Source organism: Theropithecus gelada, chromosome 19, assembly GCF_003255815.1.
Source record: "Theropithecus gelada isolate Dixy chromosome 19, Tgel_1.0, whole genome shotgun sequence".
Taxonomy (NCBI): domain Eukaryota; kingdom Metazoa; phylum Chordata; class Mammalia; order Primates; family Cercopithecidae; genus Theropithecus; species Theropithecus gelada.
In genome coordinates this window covers 30,294,194-30,317,201 of record NC_037687.1, presented here as the reverse complement: position 1 = coordinate 30,317,201, position 23,008 = coordinate 30,294,194, and the positions used below count along the sequence as shown (strand labels likewise).

At 45.1% G+C, this 23,008-nt stretch overlaps 1 protein-coding gene across 3 annotated transcripts; it reads right to left on the bottom strand.

Annotated features, from left to right (window-relative positions):
* Nucleotides 1-1,282: 1,282 nt before the first annotated feature.
* On the bottom strand, nucleotides 1,283-22,596 carry LOC112612616 (zinc finger protein 845). 3 transcript variants are annotated; one of them, XM_025367359.1, is made up of 5 exons: nucleotides 15,165-15,227; nucleotides 10,908-11,034; nucleotides 4,271-5,075; nucleotides 2,262-3,178; nucleotides 1,283-1,766 (listed from the first exon to the last, which is right to left on the bottom strand). In XM_025367359.1, the coding sequence occupies exons 1-5, from the start codon at nucleotides 15,177-15,179 to the stop codon at nucleotides 1,666-1,668; spliced, it is 1,965 nt and encodes a 654-aa protein (XP_025223144.1). In that variant the 5' UTR covers nucleotides 15,180-15,227; the 3' UTR covers nucleotides 1,283-1,665. The 3 variants fall into 3 exon arrangements, with proteins under 3 accessions (XP_025223144.1, XP_025223143.1, XP_025223142.1); XM_025367358.1 differs by adding an exon at nucleotides 22,553-22,596 and having other exon boundaries at nucleotides 1,299-1,655; nucleotides 1,821-5,075; nucleotides 15,165-15,252; XM_025367357.1 differs by having other exon boundaries at nucleotides 1,315-4,270; nucleotides 4,355-5,075; nucleotides 15,165-15,237.
* Nucleotides 22,597-23,008: the final 412 nt, after the last annotated feature.

Genomic DNA, 23,008 nt, shown 5'->3' with positions numbered 1-23,008 from the left:
GTTCAAGGCAGGCGGATAATGAAGTTAGGAGATCTAACATAGGAGATTCTCTTCAAGTTCTCTTCAAAACACCATATTGGCCCACCATCTGGGCCAACATGGTGAAACCCCGTCTCTACTAAAATAAAAAAGTAAATAAATTAGCCAGGTGTGGCGACATTTGCCTGCAGTCCCAGCTACTCAGGAGGCTGAGACAGAATTGCTTGGATGCAGGAGGCAGAGGTTGCAGTGAGTAAAGATCATGCCACAGCACTCTAGCCTGGTGACAGAGTGAGACACTGTCACACACACACAAAAAAAATTATTTCTTTGTAGGTGATATGATATTCTATATAGAAAATCACTGGCTGGGTGCAGTGGCTCACACCTGTAATACCAGCACTTTGGGAAGCTGAGGGGGGTAGATCACCTGAAGTCTCAGTAGTTCAAGACAAACCAGGTCAACATGGTGAAACCCCGTCTCTACTAAAAATACAAAAAAATTATGTGGGCATGGTGGCAGGCACCTGTAATCTCAGTTAGTCGGTAGGCTGAGGCAGGAGAATCACTTAAACCTGAAAGGTGGAGGTTGCGGTGAGCCAAGATCTGCACTCCAGTCCGGGTGACAAAAGCGACACTCCCTCTCAAAAAAATAAAAGCAAAAAAAAAAAAAAAAAAAAAAAATGCTGGGCACGGTGGCTCATGACTGTAATCTCAGCAATTTGGGAGGCCAAGGAGGGTGGATCATGAGGTCAGGAGACTGAGACCATCCTTGCCAACATGGGGAAACTGCATCTCTACTAAAAATACAAAAATTAGCCAGGCATGGTGGCATGGGCCTGTAGTCCCAGCTACTCAGGAGGTTGAGGTAGGAGATTCACTTGACTCAGGGAGGCGGCAATTGCAGTGAGCCGAGATCATGCCAACGCACTCCAGCCTGGGTAACAGAGCAAGACTGTCTCAAAAAAAAAAAAAAAGAAAGAAAGAAAATCACAAAGACTCAACCAAGATTTTACTGATACTAATAAACCCATTCAGTGTATTTGCAGAATACAAAAAATCATCACCCAAAATTAGTTGAATTTCCTTACATTAATAATAAATAATGTTAAAAGAAACTTATGAACACACTTCAATTTGCTATGAAACTTAAAGCAAGAAATACTTACAAATAAATTGAATTAAGGTGAGAAGCTTGTACCTTGAAATCTACATTGATCAAAAAAACTAAATAGACATATAACCCATATTGATGGATTGGAAGTATTAATATTGTTAAATGATTATTCAAACAAATGTGATTTTCAACACATACCCACAAAAATCCCTCAGTTTTTCTTAAAGAAACAAAAAAACAGGCTGGGAAAAGTGACTCACATCTGTTGGCCAGTCTGGTCTCAAACTGCTGACCTCAAGTGATCTATCTGCCTTGTCCTTCCAAAGTGCTGGGATTACAGGCGTGAGCCACCCTGCCTGGCCCAATCTTCTAAACATAAACACTTCAATGTCAATTAATGCTTGAACTCAATGTTAAGTCAACTCAAACTCCAGTCAATGCTGAATTGACTCTAATGCCAATTAATGCATGATGGTTTGCTATACTCATTGCATTTGGAACAATCATCTCAAAAATGAATTTTCTGATGTTCCTCAAGGAGTGACCTCGAACTGAAGACCTTGCCACACTTATGACATTTGTAAAGATACCTCTCCCGTATGGATTCTCTGATGTCTAATGAGGTGTGAACGTGAAGTAAAGGCTTTGCCACAATCATCACACTTCTGAGGTTTCTATCCTGTATGAATTCTTGTTTTGCGTAAGATGAAGCTTGACTGAAGACCTTGCCACAATCATGACATTTGTAAGGTTTCTCTACTGTATGAGTTTGCCGATGAACTGCAAGGTATGAACAATGTCTGAAAAATTTGCCACATTTATCACACTTTTAAAATCTCTCTTCATTACGGATTCTCCAATGATTTGCAATGGTTGTAGTGTTACTGAAGACTTTGTGACAATCATTGCATTAGTAAAGTTTCCCTACACCATGGATTTCCTGATGGTAAGTGTTGACTACCCACCAAAAGCTTTGCCACACTCATTACACTTGTACGGTTTCTCTCCAATGTGAATTCTAGTATGTTGTGTCAGCTGTGAATCATGCCCAAAATCCTTGTCACAAACTCTTACATTTGTAAGCTTTCTCTCCAGTATGAATTCTCCTGTCTTTTGAGACTTGATTTGCAACTGTAAACTTTGTCACATGCTTCACATTTCTAATGCTTCTCTCCAGTATGAATTCTATGATGACGTGCAAGCTTTGCTTTTCGATTAAAAACCTTACCACATTCATTACACTTGTAAGGTTTCTCTCCAGTATGAATTGTCTTATGAATTACGAGGACTGAATTGTGACGGAAGGTTTTGCCACACTCATTACACTTGTAAGGTTTCTCTCCAGTATGAATTCTATGATGACATGCAAGGTGTGCTTGTTGATTAAAAACCTTACCACATTTATTACACTTGTAAGGTTTCTCTCCAGTATGAAGTCTATGATGACGTGCAAGGTTTGCTTTTCGATTAAAAACCTTGCCACATTCACTACACTTGTAAGGTTTCTCTCCAGTGTGAATTGCCTTATGAATTTCAAGGGCTGAATTGTGACGGAAGGTCTTACCACATTCATTACACTTGTAAGGTTTCTCTCCACTATGAATTGCCTTATGAATTACAAGGGCTGAATTGTGACGGAAGGTCTTGCCACATTCATTACACTTGTAAGGTTTCTCTCCAGTGTGAATTCTAGTATGTTGTGCCAGGTGTGAATCACGCCCAAAAGCTTTGTCACAAACCTTACATTTGTATGGTTTCTCTCCAGTATGAATTCTCCTGTGTTTTTCAAGGCTTGATTTGCGACTGAAAACTTTGTCACATTCTTCACATTTGTAAGGTTTCTCTCCAGTATGAAGTCTACGATGGCAGGTAAGGGATGACTTCTGACTGAAGGACTTGCCACACTCATTACACTTGTAAGGTTTCTCTCCAGTATGAATTGCCTTATGAATTACAAGGGCTGAAGTTCGACCGAAGGTCTTGCCACACTCATTACACTTGTAAGGTTTCTCTCCAGTATGAAGTCTACGATGGCATGTAAGGTATGACTTCCGACTAAAGGTCTTGCCACATTCATTACACCTGTAAGGTTTCTCTCCAGTATGAATTCTCCTATGTCTTTGAAGGTTTGATTTGAAACTAAAAGCTTCGTCACATTCTTCACATTTGTAAGGTTTCTCTCCACTATGAGTTCGCCAATGAACTGCAAGGTATGAACGATGTCTGAAAAATTTGCCACATCTATTACACTTGTAAGATCTCTCTTCATTATGGATTCTCCAATGATTTGCAATAGTTGTAGCATTACTAAAGACCTGGTGACAATCATTACATTTGTAAAGTTTCCCTATACCATGGATTGCTTGATGGTAAATAAGTGCTGACTGCCCACGGAAGGCTTTGCCACACTCATTACACTTGTAAGGTTTTTCTCCAGTATGAAGTCTACGATGGCGTGTAAGGGATGACTTCCGACTAAAGGTCTTGCCACATTCATTACACTTGTAAAGTTTCTCTCCAGTATGAATTATCCTATGTCTTTCAAGGTTTGATTTGAAACTGAAAGCTTCATCACATTCTTCACATTTGTAAGGTTTCTCTCCAGTATGAAGTCTACGATGGTATACAAGGGATGACGTCTGACTGAAGGTCTTGCCACAATCATTACACTTGTAAGGTTTTTCTCCAGTATGAATTCTCTTATGTCTTTCAAGGTTTGATTTGAAACTGAAAGCTTCATCACATTCTTCACATTTGTAAGGTTTCTCTCCAGTATGAAGTCTACGGTGGTATACAAGGGATGACATCTGACTGAAGGTCTTGCCACACTCATTACACTTGTAAGGTTTCTCTCCAGTATGAAGTCTACGATGGCGTGTAAGGGATGACTTCCGACTAAAGGTCCTGCTGCATTCATTACACTTGTACGGCTTCTCTCCAGTATGAATTTTCCTATGTCTTTCAAGGTTTGATTTGAAACTGAAAGCTTTGTCACATTCTTCACATTTGTAAGGTTTCTCTCCAGTATGAAGTCTACGATGGTATACAAGGTATGATGTTTGACTGAAGGTCTTGCCACATTCATTACACCTGTAAGATTTCTCTCCAGTATGAACTGCCTTATGAATTACAAGGGCTGAATTTCGACTGAAGGTTTTGCCACACTCACTGCACCTGTAATGTTTCTCTCCAGTGTGAAGTCTACGATGGCATGTAAGGGTTAATTCCTGACTGAAGGTCTTGCCACAATCATTACACTTGTAAGGTTTCTCGCCAGTGTGACATCTACGATGACATGCAAGGTATCGCTTTTGATTAAAGACCTTGCCACACACATCACATTTATACTGTTTCACTCCTAAAGGGATTATCTGATGCTTCCTTAAGAGTGAGCTATAATTAAAGGCTTTGCCACTCTCATTACATGGGAAAGATTTTTCTCTCATGTGTACTTCCTGCTTTTGTGTGAGTAATGAAGAATTCAGGAAATTATTCCCACAGTTATTAGATATATGGGTTTTGGGCCTACAAGAAATTCTTTGGGCTGTTGAAAATGAGGAAGCATCGTTGATAGACTTCTCAATTCTTTGGGATGTTGAAACCGAGGAATCATCGTTGATAGACTTCTCAACTTGATTACCAATCTTCCCTTCAGGCTGAAATATATGCAGTTCAGGCAGATGCAAATGAAAGCTTAATCCAAGCTGATCTTTAATAGGTTTGTTTCCAGCATGCATTTGATCCTGTCGGTTTGTACTACTCGTCAACTCTTTGATTTTTGTCATGGGTGCTTCATGGCTATTTCTTTCATCTTCTTTCCACTGAAACTCAAAATCATGAATATCTTTATCCATTTCCTGGAAGCAAAAATCTCCAATGTGATGACGTTCATGTCTTTGCATTGTCTCTCTGTGGATCACCTCTGTATTGCCTTGTGCTGTTGATGAGAACTCCTTCATCGTGCATTTGGAAGAGATATCTACAAAATATAAACACCAATAGGTTTCCACTTAAGTACAGATGGTATATAATACTGAAATGTGTAAATAGGACACAAAAAGCAATACTTATTTTAAACTTCCCAAACATTATCTTGAAAGTTTAGGAACCCAAAAGGGTAAGATTCTTTTTTTTTTTTTTGAGACGGAGTCTCGCTCTGCCACCCAGGCTGGAGTGCAGTGGCCGGATCTCAGCTCACTGCAAGCTCCGCCTCCCGGGTTCACACCATTCTCCTGCCTCAGCCTCCCGAGTAGTTGGGACTACAGGCGCCCGCCACCGCGCCCGGCTAGTTTTTTGTATTTTTTAGTAGAGACGGGGTTTCACCGTGTTAGCCAGGATGGTCTCGATCTCCTGACCTCGTGATCCGCCCGTCTCGGCCTCCCAAAGTGCTGGGATTACAGGCTTGAGCCACTGCGCCCGGCCTGGTAAGATTCTTAAATAAATAAAGGGCGATCACATGTGCTTGAAATCATTTCTATGGAAGTCTATTTCCAATATCATGTCAAAATGCTGACAGGGCACAAACGTGTATAAGCCTAAAGTAAGGAGTATTTTTCCACTGTGACCCTAAACTGTGTAAGAGTTTGCAAAAAACATATCACTGTCACATCAATGAAGAGAAAAGCATATATTCTTCATATTTACAGCATATTTACTATATACAAATAAATGCTAAAGGACCACACAATATACTATATCGGAAAATAATCCACAACAAGCTCATATAAGGATAACCAAAATCAATGAAAATTCTGTATTGTCAAATAGTCATAGCACTGAGAAGATAAGAAAACATTACAAAATTAAGCCAGGTGTGGTGGCCCATGCCTGTACTCCCAGCTACTCAGGAGGCTGAGGCACAAGAATTGCTTGAGTCCAAGAGGCAGAGGTTGCAGTGAGCTGAGATCGCACCACTGTGCTTCAGCCTGGGTGACAAAGTGAGAGTCCACCTCAAAAAAAAAAAAAAAAAAAAAGCTAATACAATATTTTTCTGAACAACTGTTATAAAATTACTTTTATTCATGCAGAAAAGGCATGTTGTGACATTTAAAAAAATTGTTTGTATTTTTATATTTTGGAGATGAAGTCTCACTCTGTCACAACAGGCTGGAGTGCAATGGCCCAATCTCGTCTCACTGCAACCTCTGCCTACTGGGCTCAAGCCATTCTCCTGCCTCAGCCTCCTGAGTACCTGGGATTAAAGGCATGCGCCACCATGCTTGGCCAATTATTGTATTTTTAGGAGAGATGGGGTTTCACCATGTTGGACAGGCTGGCCTCGAACTTTTGACTCAAGCAGTTCACCCACCTGAGCCTCCCAAACTCCTTTACAGGCGTGAGCCACAGCGCCAGGCGGCACTTTGTGACACTAACGAGTGGAGTGTGTCAGTTATATTGCATAACACGTACCAAAAAGCCTTATGTACAGTCATAAAAATTAATTAGTAAAGTAACGTAACACATAAAATCAGCAAGCAAATAAGTACATTTATACAGCCTGCAGAATTCTAAACAATTCTCTGTTAAGAAAAAAACCACGGCTGGGTTCACACCTGTAATCCCAACACTTTGGGAGGCTGAGGCACGCAGATCATGAGGTCAGGAGATCGAGACCATCCTAGCTAACAATGTCAAACTCCATCTCTACTAAAAATACAAAAAAAAAAAAAATTAGCCAGGTGTGGTGGCGAGTGCCAGTAGTCCCAGCTACTCGGGAGGCTGAGGCAGGAGAATGGCGTCAACCCAGGAGGTGGAACTTGCAGTTAGCCGAGATTGCGCCACTCTGTCCCAAAACAAAAACAAAACAAAACAAACAAACAAAAAACAAAAGCCACAATTTCTACTTACCAGCAGCATACAACATAAGAACTGAAATACATGTTAAGATCACTACCTTTTGATGTATGAGATCAAAAAAATACACAGCATTATAAGGAATAAGAAGGGACTACTGGCTGGGCGCTGTGGCTCTTGCCTGTAATCCCAGCACTTTGGGAGGCCAAGGCAGGTGGATCACGAGGTCAGGAGTTCAACAGCAGCCTGGCCAACATGGTGAAACCCTAACTCTACTAAAAATTCAAAAAAATTAGCTGGGTACAGTGGCAGGAGCCTGTAATCCCAGCTACTCAGGAGGCTGAGGCAGGAGAATCATTTGAACCCAGGAGGCAGAGGTTGCAGTGAGATGAGATTGCACCACTGCACTCCAGCCTGGGTGAGAGGGTGAGACTTCATCTCAAAAAAAAAAAAAAAAAAGAATTGACTAACAATGTCAGAAGGTGCAACAATGATATCACAACTACGTTTATGAAACAGCCAAGCAATACAGCAATTCTATATATATGCATTGACCTTAGTTATCTAGTTCACTATGCACAAAATATAAAACATAGAATGTGTACTGGGAAAATTTATAAACTGGGATCAGAGAAAACATTGTATAAAACAAATTGCACAATAAAACCATAAACAATATGATGCAGGCTCCCTGGTTTGAATGTTCTTATTGAACAAAAGCCACATTCAGAGTTCTTATTCTCTAATAGGGTGTTCCTGCAGATGGGGCCTTTGAGAGAATTTGGTCATGGGTGTTGACTACTCATGAACAGGACCAGTGATTTAATAAAAAGAGATATTAAAGAGCTCATTCCCTGTTCCTCTTTCCACTATGTCAGGACACAGCAGGAAGGTGGCTGGACTAAACCACGAAGAAGGCCGTCACCAGGAACCAATTTGGCTGGCACCTTGCTCCTGGATTTCCCACTTTCCAAACTCATGAGAAATAAATGTCTATGCTGTAAACCTCCCAGTTTAAGCTATTTCCTTTTTTGTTTGCTTTTGAGACCAAGTCACGCTCTATCACCCAGGCTGGAGTGTAGTGGCACGATTCTCCTGCCTCAAGAGATTCTCCCACCTCAGCCCGGAGTCTCACTGTGTCACCCGGGCTGGCGTGCAGTGGCACAATGTCAGCTCACTGCAACCTCTACCTCCCGGGTTCAAGTGATTCTCCTGCCTCAGCCTCCCAAGTACTTGGGATAACAGGTGCCCGCCACCATGCCCAGAAAATGTTTGTATTTTTAGTGGAGACGGGGTTTCACCATGTTGGCCAGGCTGGTCTCAAACTCCTGAACTCAGGTGATCCACCCATCTCAGCATCCCAAAGAGCTGGGATCACAGGCGTGAGTCACCCCACTTTGTATTTAGGAGAGTTGATGTTTCACCATGTTGGTCAGACTGGTCTCAAACTCCTGACTTCAAGCGATCCACTCACCTAGGCCTCCCAAACTGCTGGGAGTAGAGGCGTGAGCCACCTCGGCTGGCCAGTCTAAGCTATTTCTGAGAGGACACTGAAATGACTGAGACAAGAAAAGGAGCATCTCATCATCAACATCACCGAAGACTGGCAAATCTGATTAAACAAAGGAATTTTAGCGTCTGTACTGTAAATCTTGCAATACATGAAGCCAATCTGAAAACAATAACATGTTTTAAAAACTTTGAGGCTGGCTAGGCACGGTGGCTCATGCCTGTAATCCCAGCACTTTGGGAGGCTGAGGCAGGAGGATCACGAGGTCAGGAGATCAGCAGCATCCTTTCGGCACCTTCCTGGCTAACACGGTGAAACCCCATCTCTACAGAAAAAAAAAAAAAAAAAAAATTCGCTGGATGTGGTGGCACGTGCCCGTAGTCCCAGCTGCTTGGGAGACTGAGGCAGCAGAATCACTTGAACCTGGGAGGCAGAGGGTGGAGTTAGCGAAGATCGAGCCACTGCACTCCAGCCTGGGCAACAGACAGAGACTCAGTCTCAAAAAAAAAAAAAAAAAAAAGAAAAGAAAAAAGAAAGAAGGCCGGGCGCGGTGGCTCAAGCCTGTAATCCCAGCACTTTGGGAGGCCGAGGCGGGTGGATCACAAGGTCAGGAGATCGAGACTATCCTGGCTAACATGGTGAAACCCCGTCTCTACTAAAAAAAATACAAAAACCTAGCCGGGCGCGGTAGCGGGCGCCTGTAGTCCCAGCTACTCGGGAGGCTGAGGCGGGAGAATGGCGTGAACCCGGGGGGCGGAGCTTGCAGTGAGCCGAGATCGCGCCACTGCACTCCAGCCTGGGAGACACAGTGAGACTCCGTCTCAAAAAAAAAAAAAAAAAAAAGAAAAAAGACAGAAATGAAGGAAGTCTAAAGAGTAACTCCCACCCACAAATATACATAAAGTTCTCCAGTAAAGGTAAATAAAAAGACAGATAGGCTGGATGCAGGGGTTCACATCTGTAATCCCAGCACTTTAGGAGGCCAAGGCAGATGGATCACCACCTGAGGGCGGAAGTTCGAGACCAGTCTGACCAACAAGGAGAAACCTTGTCTCTACTAAAAATACAAAATTAGCCGGGCGTGGTGGCACATGCCTGTAATCCCAGCTACTCAGAAAACTGAGGCAGGAGAATCACTTAAACCCGGAAGTCAGAGGTTGCAGTGACCCGAGATTGTGCCATTGCACTCCAGCCTGGGCAACAGAACAAAACTTCGTCTCATAAATAAATAAATAAGTAAATAACCAAATAAAAGGACAGATACAGAAACTTGTATAAGTGTACCTTCTCTTCATAATTCAACTTTCTATGATTTAGAAGAAAACAGCATGAGAAAACACTGTACCTATGTGATACTGAAAATGCAACATACACAAAATAATTCTAACATAAATAACAAAGAGTTCTAGAGGAGAAAGAGTAGTTTTCACAGGTTATGAAAATTTTTTTTTGAGACAGAGTCTCACTCTGTCGCTCAGGCAGAAGTGCAGTAGCATGATCTTGGGTCACTGCAACCTCCGCCTCCTGGGTTCAAGTGACTCTCCTGCATCAGCCTCCTGAGTAACTGGGATTACAGGCACCCACCATCGTGTCTGAGTAATTTTTGTATTTTTAGTAGAGATGGAATTTCGCCATGCTAGCCAGACTGGTTTTGAACTCCTGACCTCAGGTGATTTGCCCGCCTCGGCCTCCCAGAGTGCTGGGATTATAGTGGCACTCTTGTGCCACTGGGGCACAAGAATTTTTTGAGCCCGAGAAGTGAAGCCAGCTGCAGTGAGCCAACATCGCACACAGCAGTGACGCTTTGGCGACAGAGTGAGACTCCATCATAAACAAACAAACAAAGTTCAATAAGAAGGGAGTCAAACATGTCTACATAAAAAAGCAATTAAACACAAAAAGTAATAAACGAGAAATGAAGAATAAAAACAAACCTACAAGAAATACAGATAATATGTAACAGAAATGCAATGGTAAGGTCTTCTCCATCAGGAATACTTCAAATGTAAATATTTAACTCTGCACTTAGAAGGCAAAGACTGGCTCAATCAACAGGAACCAACTACATGTTGTCCACAGAAGACTCATATTAGCCCTAAGGACACACATACGCTAAAATTTAAAAAATAAAAACCAATAATTAGTTATGGGGGTTGGCGCCTGTAACCCCAGCGACTCAGGAGGCCGAGGAGGATGTGTTGAGCCCAGGATATCAAGACCAACTTCAACAACACAGCAAGACCATGTCTGTAAACAAAAACAAAAACAACAACTACAAAACAAAAAAATACTAAAAAAGTAGCCTGGCATGGTGGCATGCACTTGTACCAGCTACTGGGGGAGGCTGGGGTGGGACAATCACTTGAGCCCAGGAATTCAAGATTGCAGCGAGCCCTGATCACACCATTACACTCCACCCTGGGGAACAGAGCAAGACGCTGTATCTAAAAAAAAGAGAAAATACAAAGATACACAAGGGCACATCCCCAGCAGGGAAGTTATCCTCACCCAGGGAAACCAGGTTCCTATAATTCTCCAACATCACGTCTCTGTATAAAGTCCTCTGAGCAGGGTCCAGGCATTTCCACTCCTCCTGAGAGAATTCTATGGCCACGTCCCTGAATGTCAGTAGACCCTGGAATGAAAACACATTTTAAGGAAATGGTTCTGGGACGAGTTCTTATCTTTACCGAAAATGAGAAGACGAGAGAGGGGAAAGCATGGATTTAATTGTAGTGAATGTTCTGACAAATCCAAGTGAGGGATGTTTCACCACATGATGTCTTCTGAGTTGTGTTTTATTATACTTCTTTTTTTTTTCCTGAGATAGAGTCTCGCTCTGTTGCCCAGGCCGGAGTGCAGTGGCACAATCTCAGCTCACGGCAACCTCCGCCTCCCAGATTCAAGCAATTTTCTTGCCTCAGCCTCATGAGTAGCTGGAATTACAGGCAGGCGCCACCACACCTGGCTAATTTTTGTATTTTTAGTAGAGACGTAGTTTCATCATGTTGATCAGGCTGATCTCGAACTCCTGATCTCGTGATCCACCTGCCTCGGCCTTGCAAAGTGCTGGGATTAGAGGCATGAGCCACCACACCTGGCCTTATTATACCTTTTAAAGAAGTCACAATACCCTCTCAGTATGAATTTCTGATGTTTGTGGATAATACAAAAGAAATCAATACAGGAGCCAGGCACAGTGGCTCATGCTTGTAATTTCAGCATTTTCGGAGGCTGAGGCAGGCAGATCATTTGAGGTCGGGAGTTTAAGACCTGCCTGACCAACATGGAGAAACCCTGTCACTACTAAAAAAAGAAAAAATACAAAAAGTATCCAGGCGTTGTGGTGCATGCCTGTAATCCCAGCTACTTGGGAGGCTGAGGAAGGAGAATCACTTGAAGCAGGGAGGTGGAGGTTATGGTGAGCCGAGATTGCGCCACTGCACTCCAGCCTGGGCAACAAGAGTGAAACTCCATCTCAAAAGAAAAAATATATATATAATAAAATAAAAATCAATGCAGGTTTCTCCTTATAGAAATGTTAGAAACTTTTTTTTCTTTTTGAGACAGAGTCTTGCTCTGTTACCCAGGCTGCAATGCAAACGTGCCATCTCAGTTCACCACAACCTCCACCTCCCAGGATCAAGTGATTCTCCTGCCTCAGTCTCCTGAGTAGCTGGGATTCCTGGTGCGCACCACTACTCTTAGCTAATTTTTGTATTTTTAGTAGAAATGGGGTTTCACCATATTGGCCAGTTTGGTCTCAAACTCCTGACTTCATGATCCGCCTGCCTCAGCCTCTCAAAGTGCTAGGATTACAGGTGTGATCCACCGTGCCCAGCCCAGAAACGTTTATTGACAATGCAAGTGACATTCAGGATCTAGATGAGACAGGGTATGAGTGATGTCTTCAGAGATGACAACGTCCACAGTGGAAGATCAGAATCAGAAGCTAAAATCCGGCCTGGCACAGTGGCACATGCCTGTTATCCCAGCTACCAGGGAGGCTGAGGCAGGAGAATTGCTTGATCCTGGGAGGCAGAGGTTGCAATGATCCGAAAACACGCCACTGCACTCCAGCCTGGGCAACAGAGACTTCATCTCAAAAAAAAAAAAAAAAAAAAAAAAATTAGCCGGGCATGGTGTAAGGCACCTGTGGTTCCAGCTACTTGGGAGCCTGAGGTAGAAGGATGGCTTGAGCCTGATAGTGGAAGTTGCAGTGAGCTAAGATCGTGCCACTGTGCTCCAGCCGGGGCAACACAGTGAGACCCAGTCTCAAAATAGAAGAAAATACATGAAAACTCAATTACTCAAAGTATGAAAATACATTTTATATATATATGTCCACAAAATAATAAAACCTACACAGATTCACAAGAAACTAGATGTTAATACAAAGGATCTGCCATTTCCCCCAGATTTTCAAAAAATAAAAGATGTTCAAAAAATATATATTTTTGTGTGTATATATGTATGTATATATGTGTGTGTGTGTATACTTGTGTAGGTGGGTGTGCATATAGAGAAAGATTTTAGAAATATAAAAAGTAGCAAGTTTTGTTTAACTTAAGAGGAATCACATCTTGGTAGAAGAGGATACACTGGCAGTTGGGGGCAGGGAGGAATCTTGTCAGATCTAAGAAAACAGGAAATGCCCCATCCTAGAAGAAGCAATCACCTTTCACCTGCCTGACCTGGAGGAATGTTCAGATATGTGTAGGAATGCAGGTGTGCGCAGAGGCAGCCACTACGGCACTCTTTACACAGAGAAAAATCGCAAAGGAGCCAGTTTCCAATGCAGATGCCAAAGAGCAAGCTAGCCATGTTTACTAACATGACAACATGTAAATTCACAACCAGCAGAATCAAATATGAAACTAAAATATTTCCTGGAACACAAAGAAGAAAACAACAGACACTGAGGTCTACTTGAGGGTGGAGGGCGGGAAGAAGAAGAGGAGCAGAAAAAAATAACTCTTGGGGGCTGGGCGCAGTGGATTATGCTTGTAATCCCAGCACTTTGGGAGGCCGAGGCGGGTGGAAAACCTGAGGTCAGGAGTTCAAGACCAGCCTGGCCAACATGGTGAAACCCTGTCTCTAGTAAAAATACAAAAGCTAGCCAGGAGTGGTGGCAGACACCTGTAATTTCACCTACTTAGGAGGCTGAGGCAGGAGAATTGCCTGAACCTGGGAGGCAGAGGTTGCAGTGAGCCGAGATCATGCTATTATACTCCAGCCTGGGCAACAAGAGCAAAACTCAGTCTCAAAAAAATAAATAAAAAATAACTATTGGATACGGGACCTAACACCAGAGTGACGAAATAATCTGTAAAACAAACCCCAATGACACTAGTTTACCTGTGTAACAAACCTTCACATGTAGCCACAAACCTAAAGTAAAAACATAAATATAAAAATAATTTTTTAAAATTTACCGCGGAATTTTTTCTAAAGTCTCATAATGATGCAGAAATACACGTGTATGAGATTTGCTCTGACACATGGCACAGAACTGGCAGTAGCGGCTCCACAGTGAGGCTGGAAGGAGGGTGGAGGACGTGACAGGGAGAGGAGATGCTTTATGGCAAAGGGTCTAAGCTGCAGCTTTGCTTGGAGTGTTACCACAAAACAAATATATACATCATTTGATGTTTAAATATAAAAATATATATTTAATAATAATTGGTGGGGCTGGGCACGGCTCGTGCCTGTAATCCCAGCACTCTGGGAGGCTGAGGCGGGCAGATCACCTGACGTCAGGAGTTTGAGACCAGCCTGGCCAACATGGTGATACCCTGTCACTAATAAAAAATGCAACAAAATTAGCTGGGTGTGGTGGCGCATGCCTATAATTCCAGCTACTCGGGAGGCTGAGGCAGGAGAATCTCTTGAACCCGGGAAGTGGAGGTTGCCGTGAGCCACGATCATGCCACTGCACTTCAGCCTGGGCAACAGAGCAAGACTTTGTATATTTAAAATATTATAATAATATAATAATAATAATAGGTGGAATGAGAATATGGCTCCATCCTCTAGGATAAAAAAGTACTGCTCCCATATTTGAGAAAAATTATAACCGTTTTTACTGAAAACAGCTGTTTCACAAGCCTCTCCACAGTAACACCACAGTGTCCATGAGCTTAATGTGCTACGAATGGATTAATGAATCTCCTATTATTTATGTTGATTTCATATTCTTAAAATAATGTTGGAATAAAACACCTTGTATCATTTATTTCTGTGTATGAACTTTCCATTCTAATTAGTAAGATTTTTGGAGTCAGAAACACAGTAACTCACTCGATTACCTAAAAATGTAGTATAAAATCAGGCAGAAAATATTTTCCCCTTATTGGTCTCCTTTTCTAGAATTTACCATGTATGTTGTGCACATGAATACGTGACTTCCATTGGCAGCTGCTCTAATACTGGTCCACAGAGAGGTGACAGAGCATCCAGATGTGGCCCCTGAACAATCCCTGCTGCCCAACAGCACTGACACCACGGGACCCTCACCCCATCTCCATCCATGTCTGGTGTGAGCCCTTCCCAGGCCCATGCCCAGTGCAGCCTCTTCCCAAGTTCATGCCACTGGGTCACGAGAGATGGAATCTAAGCGAGATGAGAGGGACTGAGGGAAGACATGGGTGAGGGTGAGCAAACCTGTCAGGCAGGACGCTTCAGACTCAGAGAAGATTCCCAACTCCAAGGCCCAGCGTTTCTGAAAGGAAGGAGACAGAACAATCCACCGAAATATCATCTCACCTGAGGAAGAGCCATCCCTGACTCCTCTGCTTTCCTCTTCCTCTTCCGGGTTTCTTCCTCATGGACCAAGAGTCTTTAGAAGCCAATCCTGAAAGTTAAAAATATGTTGTTTATTGTTCAGAATCAACACATCCCCCTCCCTGTAACACAACCACACATACAAAGGAGACCTCACCCTGAGAACATACGGTCCCCTCTGTTGCCCACCGCACCAGGGACGATAAACTGCTACAGGCAGTGGAAGGTGAAAAAACGAAAAGAAGCATGCAGAGCAGCCAATAGGGACCAGAGGAGGGGGTGAGGGTGCGGCTGGAGTGTTAAATGGGAGGTGGGTCACAGAAGTCAGCACTGAGCAGGTGATATCAGAACAGAAACCTGGGGAAGGAGGGGTGTTTGCACCTGCAGCTGAGGGGCCAGCGAGTTCCAGCAGAGGGACAGCCCCCATGAAGGCCTTGAGGCAGGAGCGACCTCGGCCCAGGAAGAGGAAAGACGGCTGTGTGGCTGAAGCAGAGGGAGGGGGGAGGACACAGGAAAGAGATGAGGTCAGAGAGGTCCTGGGGGCATAGATCCGGCAGGGACGAGGTCTTCTAACATTTTCCTCCCACAACTCCAAAGAATTTTTAAAATGATGAATTTCTTCACCCATTTTGAGTAAACTTGTAATTTTTTCCTTATATCACAAATTAAAACCCTTACAAATAATGTAATTATCCTTTACGTTTTAAAAGCATGTTGAGATTTTAGTGATATCCTGGGAAGCACATGGTCACCTCATCTGAGAAGGGCAGGAGCACAGGGGAATGCATTTACAGAAGTTCGGGAGGTCACCTTTGGACACGTGAAGGTGGAGATGCCTGTTCATCCTCCCAGCAGAGAGGTAAGAAGTCAACTGGACACAGGACTGTAGCGTTCAGGGGAGAGGTCTGCAGGGGCCACGGGGCCATGGGGGTAAAGTTTAAAGCCATGAGATGAGGCCAGGCACAGTGACTCACACCTGTAATCCCAGCACATTGGGAGGCCAAAGTGGACAGATCACTTGAGGTCAGAAGTTCAAAACCAGCCTGGCCAACACGGTGAAACCCTATCTCTACTAAAAATACAAAAATGAGGCCAGGTGCAGTGACTCATGCCTGTAATCCCAACACTTTGGGAAGCTGAGGCAGGTGTATCACGAGGTCAGGAGTTCAACACCAGCCTGACCAACATGGTGATATCCTGTCTCTACCAAAAATACAAAAATTAGCTGGGCGTGGTGGCACATGCCTGTAATCCCTGCTGCTCAGGAGACTGAGGCATGAGAACCGCTTAAACTCGGGAGGCGGAGGTTGCGGTGAGCCGAGATCATGGCACTGCACTCCAGCCTGGGATACAATATCAAAACTCTGTCTCAAAATAAATGAATAAAAAATTAGCCAGGCATGGTGGTGCATGCCTGTAGTTCCAGCTACCTGGGAGGCTGACACATGAGAATCGCTTGAACCCAGAGGACAGAGGTTGCCGTGAGCCGAGATCGTGCCACTGCACTTCAGCCTGGGTGGCAGAGTGAGACTCCGGCTCAAATAAATAAAAACGAAAAATAAGCTGGAGAAAGCAGGAAATTACAGTCTGCTGGTTTGCCATTTTGATCCCTGGCACAGACAGCACCTCTATTTGCGTCCCCTGGCGTACACTGGAGCTCCATAGCTACTGAGTGAGTGAGTGAATGAGAATGAGCGATACTAGTATGTCCTCTCTGGGATCTCTGTGTCAGGGTCCTGGTTGACCTAAACTCTGCAGAAAGAGGAGCGGCTTCCTTGCTGCCCAGACTCTCAATGAAGAAAAATTCCTGGGGTCTAAGACTTCTTAGTTGGCAATGACATTGGCTTAAATATTCCCAGACACAAATCCTCGGGTCTTAGTTGGGTCTTGGGATGGTGCAAACTGATAGAATTGCAGGCAATGAGCGCCAGAATAGACCAGCGGACAGGAAGGTGGAAGACTTGAGGGAGGGGGTCAAGGACAGGCACAGAGAAACCACTCCCCTCCCTCAGACACCCACCTGGGGAAGCACCAACTTTGCCATCCTTGAGAAGACAATGGGAAAGGGAGGACTGTGTATAGGGTGGGTGACGGTGTGTGCTGGGTGGAGAGAAAAACTTTTCTAAATGTCACTGCAATAGCTCAGCCCATCCGTCTTACCAACTGCTGAGCACAGGAGCATCCTGTGAGGATAAATACAGCTTTTCCTTCCTCCAGTTCCTGAGTCTTCCAGCCATGACCAGGGCTGTAACCCTCAAACTTCCTTCCCAGGAACCAGTGTTCCCTCTTTGTGGAAAACGTATTTGTGCTCCACATTTTCAGTATAGCAAATTTATTTATTTATATAGAGATGGAGTCTTGCTCTGTCACTGCACTGAAGTGCAATGGCGCGATCTCCGCTCACTGCAAGCTCTGCCTCCCGGGTTCAAGCCATTCTCCTGCCTCAGTCTCCCAAGTAGCTGGGATTACTGATGCACACTGCCATGCCTGGCTCATTTCTTTTCTTTTCTTTTTTTTTTTTTTAGTAGGTGCTGCAGTTGTCCTGTGGCCAAGATGGGAAATGTGCATCCTCCAACAAAGGGAGACACAAAACACTCAAAATAATCCAAGCAGAACGGCATCTCCGGGCGGGCACGGCGGCTCTTGCCTGTAATCCCAGCACACTGGTAGGCCTAGGCAGACTCATGACCTAAGGTCATGAGTTTGAGACCAGCCTGGCCAACATGGTGAAACCCTGTCTCTACTAAAAACACAAAAGTTGGGGTGGGCGTGGTGGCTCATGCCTGTAACCCTAGCACTCTGGGAGGCCAAGGCAGGTGGATCACTTGAGGTCAGGAGTTTGAGACCAGCCTGACCAACATGGTGAAACTCCATCTCTACTAAAAATACACAAAGTAGCCGGGCGCGGTGGCTCAAGCCTGTAATCCCAGCACTTTGGGAGGCCGAGACGGGCGGATCACGAGGTCAGGAGATCGAGACCATCCTGGCTAACATGGTGAAACCCCGTCTCTACTAAAAAATACAAAAAACTAGCCGGGCGCGGTGGCGGGCGCCTGTAGTCCCAGCTACTCGGAAGGCTGAGGCAGGAGAATGGCGTGAACCCGGGAGGCGGAGCTTGCAGTGAGCAGAGATCCGGCCACTGCACTCCAGCCTGGGCGGCACAGCGAGACTCCGTCTCAAAAGAAAAAAAAAAAAAAAATACACAAAGTAGCTGGGCTTGGTGGGAGTCTGTAAATCCGGGCTACTCAGGAGGCTGAGGCAGGGGAACTGCTTTAACTTAGGAGGTGGAGGTTGCAGTGAACCATGATTACGCCACTGCACTCCAGCCTGGGAGATAGGTTAAGACTCAAAAGTAAAATTAAATTAAATTAAATTAAAATTAAAATACAAAAATTAGCCGGGTGTGGTGGCACACACATTTAATTTCAGCTGCTTGCAAGGGTGAGGCAGAAGAATCGCTTGACCCCAGGAGATAGAGGTTCCAGGGAGAGAAGGTCACGAGACTGCACTCACAGCCTGCACGGTGGAGTGAGACTGTCTCAAAAAACATAAAATAAAATAAGAAGGGTGTTTCTGATGTGACTGATGCACAGATAATAAAATCTGAGTAACATGATAGAGACTGACAGGCAGAGGGAACTTCAGATGGCGGTGGGAGGGCATGGGAGACAGCTCTCAGCCTAGACCTGAAAGAGGAGAAAGGGACAGGGCTGTGATCATTTAGGGACACAGGGTAAGAGCACGGACAGCAACCTGAGACAGGAAGGGTTTTAGTGTTTGGGAAAAGAGAAAAGCAATATGCCTGGGGCAGAGGGAGTCAGGAGATGGAGGCAAGCTCCGAGGAGGAGGCTGGACACTGGCAGAGGCCCTGGACACAGGGCTGTGGAGCCACAGTGAGGAGCTGGGCTTTCAACGTTTGTCCAAATGGACCAGAAGTGCCTTGAGGGAAACATGCACTTAATAGCTCACAGCTCAAGATTTTAACAAATGACATAAGGAAAGAAAACTGAAAAATAGACTAACTGGTTAAATTCCATTTTGATGGTAAAGGTTTCCAATAAATAATAAAGACTAGAAAGCATGCAGACTTCGATCTGATCGGACACAACTAATTTCAAACAGAAACTATTTTGAAATTGTTTTTTAAAAAATGGAACAAGGCCGGGCGCGGTGGCTCAAGCCTGTAATCCCAGCACTTTGGGAGGCCGAGACGGGTGGATCACGAGGTCAGGAGATCGAGACCATCCTGGCTAACACAGTGAAACCCCGTCTCTACTAAAAATACAAAAACTTAGCCGGGCGAGGTGGCGGGCGCCTGTAGTCTCAGCTACTCGGGAGGCTGAGGCAGGAGAATGGCGTAAACCCAGGAGGCGGAGCTTGCAGTGAGCTGAGATCTGGCCACTGCACTCCAGCCTGGGTGACAGAGCGAGATTCCGTCTCAAAAAAAAAAACAAACAAAAAAAAAAAAGGAACAAATTCAGATGTCAACGGGAAAATAACTGGACCATACACACGTACAGAAAGGAACGATGTGAGCTGGTTATAGGATGCCACAAAGGCATCTTTCAGAAGTGATTATGGATTAAAAAAGAAATATTTAAAACCAAGATTTATCTCAAAGTAAAACTGCAAAAAAAAAAAAAAGAAAGAAATGAAGAGGAACCAGAAAGAAAATATGTTACACAATGAGAACAAAAGCATTTTCAATGTCCCTTTTGCCTTCATTTTTTGTTGTTGCTGTTTCTTTGTTTTTCTGAGATGAAGACTCGCTCTGCCCCCAAGACTGCAGGGCAGTGGTATCGTTTCGATTCACTGCAACCTCTACCTCCCAAGACCGTGTGATTCTCCTGTCTCAGCCTCCTGAGCAGCTGGAACTACAGGTGCACGCCACCACGTCCGGCTTAGTTTTTTAGTATTTTTACCAGAGACGGGGTTTCACCATGTTGGCCAGAACGGTCGTGAACTACTGACCTTCGGTGATTGGCTCCCAAAGCGCTGTGATTACAGGCATGAGCCACCACGCCCAGCTTTGATGGTCCAATCTTGGCTCACTGCAACCTCCGCCTCCCAGGTTCAAGTGATTCTCCTGCCTCAGCCTCCTAAGTAGCTGGAATTACAGGCGCGTGCCACCACACCCAACTAATTTTTAAATTTTTAGGAGCAAAGGGATTTCACCGTGTTGGTCAGGCTGGTCTCAAACTCCTGACCTTGTGATCCTTGTGATCCACCCGCCTCGGCCTCCCAAAGTGCTGGGATTACAGGCATGAGCCACTGCTCTTTTAAAAAGTACTATGGGCTAGGCATGGTGGCTCATGCCTGTAATCCCAGCATTTGGGGGGCCAAGGCGGGTAGATCATCTGAGGTTGGGAGTTTGAGACCAGCATGACCAGTATGAAGAAACCCCGTCTCTACTAAAAACACAAAATTTGCTGGACGTGGTGGCTCATACCTGTAATCCCAGCTACTCGGGAGGCTGAGGCAGGAGAATCGTCTGAACCTGGGAAGTGGAAATTGCGGTGAGCCGAGATTGTGCCATTGCACTCCATCCTGGACAAGAGTGAGATTCCATCTCAAACAAACAAACAACGACTACGTAGGCCAGGCACGGTGGCTCCTCTCTGTAATCCCACCTGTAATCCCAGTAATTTGGGAGGCCAAGGCCAGATGATCCTTTGAGGCCAGAATTGAGACCAACCTGGGAAACACAGTGAAATCCCATTTCTGCCAAAAAAAAAAAAAACAAAAACAAACAAAAAAAAAACCTAGCCGGGTTTGGTGGCTCATGCCTGTGGTCCCAGCTACTCAGGAGGCTGAGGCAGGAGGATTGCTTGAGTCTAGGAGGTCGAGGCTGCAGTTAGAGGAGATCACACCACTGCACTCCAGCCTGGGGGACAGAGCCAGACTCTGTCTCAAAATATATATTAATTAAATTAAAACTATTACATAATAACAGAAAGTGATTCTCCCATTTCACTGCCCCTACCCCACCATGGGAAAAGGGAAGAGAGTGTCTCACAATTGAATTAAGTTACTACCCTCTGGCTGAATAGGGATTCCAAGTGGAAGCTGACCTCTGATGCCAAGATTTATAGAATGTACATGCCTTAGAGATAGGAATTTTAAAATTCTCAATCTCATCTGTATAATTTAAACAAGTTTTAAGTTACTAGATTATATACAGAGAAGTCAACCTGTCACAACTAATCATATCCAATGAACTCACCCATTCATCTGAACCCAAAGTCCCCCACCCCTTTTAATCTTTTGAGACAGGGTCCCGCTCTGTTGACCAGGCTGGAGTGCAGTGGCATGATCTCAGTTCACTGAAGCCTGGACCTCCTGGGCTCAAGTAATCCTCCTGCCTCAGCCTCCAGAGTAGCTGGGATTACAGGTGTGCACCATCACGCCCGGTTAATTTTTTTTTTCTTTTGGCAGAGATGGGGTTCTCACTATGTTGGCCGGGCTGGCCTCGAACTCCTGTACTCAAGCAATCCCCTTGCCTCAGTCTCCTAAACTGCTGGGATTACAGGCATGAGCCACTGCGCCCAGCTCCTCTGTCTTCATTACTGTGCTTCCCTCCCTAATTCTGTACATATCTCTCATTCTCCCCTTCTCTCTCTAGCTCTTGTTTTCTTTTCTTTTTCCCTGGGATCTGCTCCTCCTGCTTTCTTTTTTTTTTTCTTTTCTTTTTTTATTTTTGCTCTTTTGGCACATCCCTCACCCATCCTCTACTTTGCCATCTGTTATGGTCTTTCTCATTCTTCTTCTCTCTGTCTCAGGTTTTCTACTGCTCTCTCTCAGTCTCCTGATCCTGTTGGCCCACACAATCACAGGGGGCTCTGCAGTAAGACGCCTGCATCCCGGAGAAGCGCATTTTCCAGGGGCTGGGCTGGGCAGGCAAGAACACCCGGTGTCATAGGACAGCCCCGGGCACCTCCCCTACGGGCTCAGGGTAAGCGGTGACGGCGGTGGGGAGACCTGGGGAGCATAAGGGCCCGGAACGAGGAGGGAGGTGGGGGGCGACGGCGCCTTAAGACAAGGCTGGGAGGCGCCAAGGGCGGGAATCCGCCTTGCCGTAAGGACTTTAAAAAGTCCGGGTCGGGAGGAGTCAGAAAAAGGTTTTGAGCAGAAAAACTACGCAATGGGAAGTGTATACACCGCCCTGTAAGAGAAAGACCCGCGAAGGGACCATCCTCAGGGCGACTTTAAACCCAAAAGGAAGCAACGCCTGGACTCTCACGGGGACGTCTAAATTTGCTGTGGGTGAATGAAGACGGGTGAGAATTTCCAGGTCTATGGGGACCCCAGGGCCCAGGTACAGAAGCGCCGGGGACCTACGACACGCAGACTTAACACAGAGCAAAACTCACCGCTGCGGTGGGACCGTCACTCCACGCGATCCGCTTCCGGGTTTGCGTAAATCTGCGCGCGCAGGACAGAAGCCAGGCCTGGGCGGGACCCACGAGGAGGTGGGCGGGGCCTGGGCGAGGTAGGGGCGGGGCGCGAGGCGGAGAGACCTCGTCCTTCAGAGTTAGCAGAGGGCGGGGCCCGGGCGGGACCTGTGCGCCTCTCAACCTCGCTCCCAGCGCCTCTGTTTTTCGAGCTTTGGAGGCGGGACCGGCCAGGAAGGCTGAGGCATGATTCAAAAGCCCTGTAATTGTCTGAAACGGGGATGCAAACTAGAATGTGAAATGCAAAGCCCTGCCTGGGTGGAGCGTAACGATTTCAGGCTGACGGCCCAAATAATAGAATAGAAATCCTCTCCCTTTCTATTCTCCGTTCACTGGGAAAGGAGAGTCCACCCTATGCTCAGCTTCAGAGACTTC